The sequence below is a fragment of the Geospiza fortis genome, unplaced genomic scaffold (genome assembly GCF_000277835.1).
Source record: "Geospiza fortis unplaced genomic scaffold, GeoFor_1.0 scaffold485, whole genome shotgun sequence".
Lineage (NCBI taxonomy): Eukaryota > Metazoa > Chordata > Aves > Passeriformes > Thraupidae > Geospiza > Geospiza fortis.
In genome coordinates this window covers 787,192-788,157 of record NW_005054457.1, presented here as the reverse complement: position 1 = coordinate 788,157, position 966 = coordinate 787,192, and the positions used below count along the sequence as shown (strand labels likewise).

Below are 966 nucleotides of genomic sequence, written 5' to 3'. Positions count from 1 at the left end.
CGGGGGGCGGGGCCGATGGCGCAGCGGCTCTGCTGTGCGGGACAGGGGGCAGAGGAGCAGGATCAGGTGTTTTGGGGCAGAGGGGCAGGATCAGTTCGGGGCAGAGGGGCAGGGGCAGGTGTTGGGGGCAGAGGGGAGCACCAGGTGTTCGGGACAGACGGACAGATGCAATGCTCGGGGTTTACAGGGGCAGACGGACAGATGTGCGGGGCGCAGGGACAGATGCAATGCTCGGGGTTTACAGGGACAGAGCGGCAGAGGTTCAGTGCCCAGAGGGCGGGCACGGAGCTCTGCAGTACAAGGGGCAGAGGTGCGCAGATGTGTGCAGATGTGCACAGCACAGCACCAGAGCTGTCCCCACCCCTCCCTGCTGCCATAAACCCCACACTGAGCCGTGGCGCCCGTTCCCTTCTCCAAACCCCCAGCTCTGACCCTGTCCCTGCCCATCCGCAGCGACATCGCTGCCCTCCCTGTCCCCGCCCCGGTCCGGTGACCCTGGCGCTGTCCTGGCTGCGGTGGGCGCAGCCCCTCGCTCCAAGCCCTTCCCGCCGGGATTTGGCCTCTCCCTTTGTTTTTGGATGCGATCGGTGACGCAAATTGGGCACAAACCTGAGGAGCAGCTCCGGGGTGCTGCCAACGAGGCTTTATCGCCCTCGTGACGGGGCTGCTGGGCCTGCTGATAACGGCAGCGATGACGGCAGCGATAAGGACAATCACAACAATGGTGATAACGGTATTGATAACGGTATTGATAACGAGAACGAGCGCATCTCGTCATTCCCGGGGCTGATCCCCGCTCCGCTCCCCCGCTCTTATCACAGCAGAAACAATCGGATTTTAAAGGCAAATAAAGATCCTTTAAAAGGTTCGGATGCCTATAAAAGCTCCCGCTAAGTGCAGCCCGAGCTGAGAGCAGCGCTGTGGGACCGGGGCGGTGTCCCGGGAGCCTCTCCCAGCTGCTGGCGG

General features: G+C 62.8%; 2 protein-coding genes across 2 annotated transcripts in view; one reads left to right on the top strand and one right to left on the bottom strand.

The window, feature by feature from the left end:
• Positions 1-459, bottom strand: part of STX8 (syntaxin 8) — a 77,376-nt gene extending 76,917 nt beyond the window's left edge. Inside the window, exon 1 of the mRNA XM_031062700.1 lies at positions 433-459. Within this exon, the coding sequence (XP_030918560.1) occupies positions 433-459 (27 nt within the window). The remainder of the gene's footprint in view (positions 1-432) is intronic.
• A 232-nt stretch (positions 460-691) lies between these two features.
• LOC102041824 (TBC1 domain family member 24-like) overlaps positions 692-966 on the top strand; it is a 5,093-nt gene continuing 4,818 nt past the window's right edge. Inside the window, exon 1 of the mRNA XM_031062699.1 lies at positions 692-745. Coding sequence (XP_030918559.1) covers positions 692-745 — 54 coding nt within the window. The remainder of the gene's footprint in view (positions 746-966) is intronic.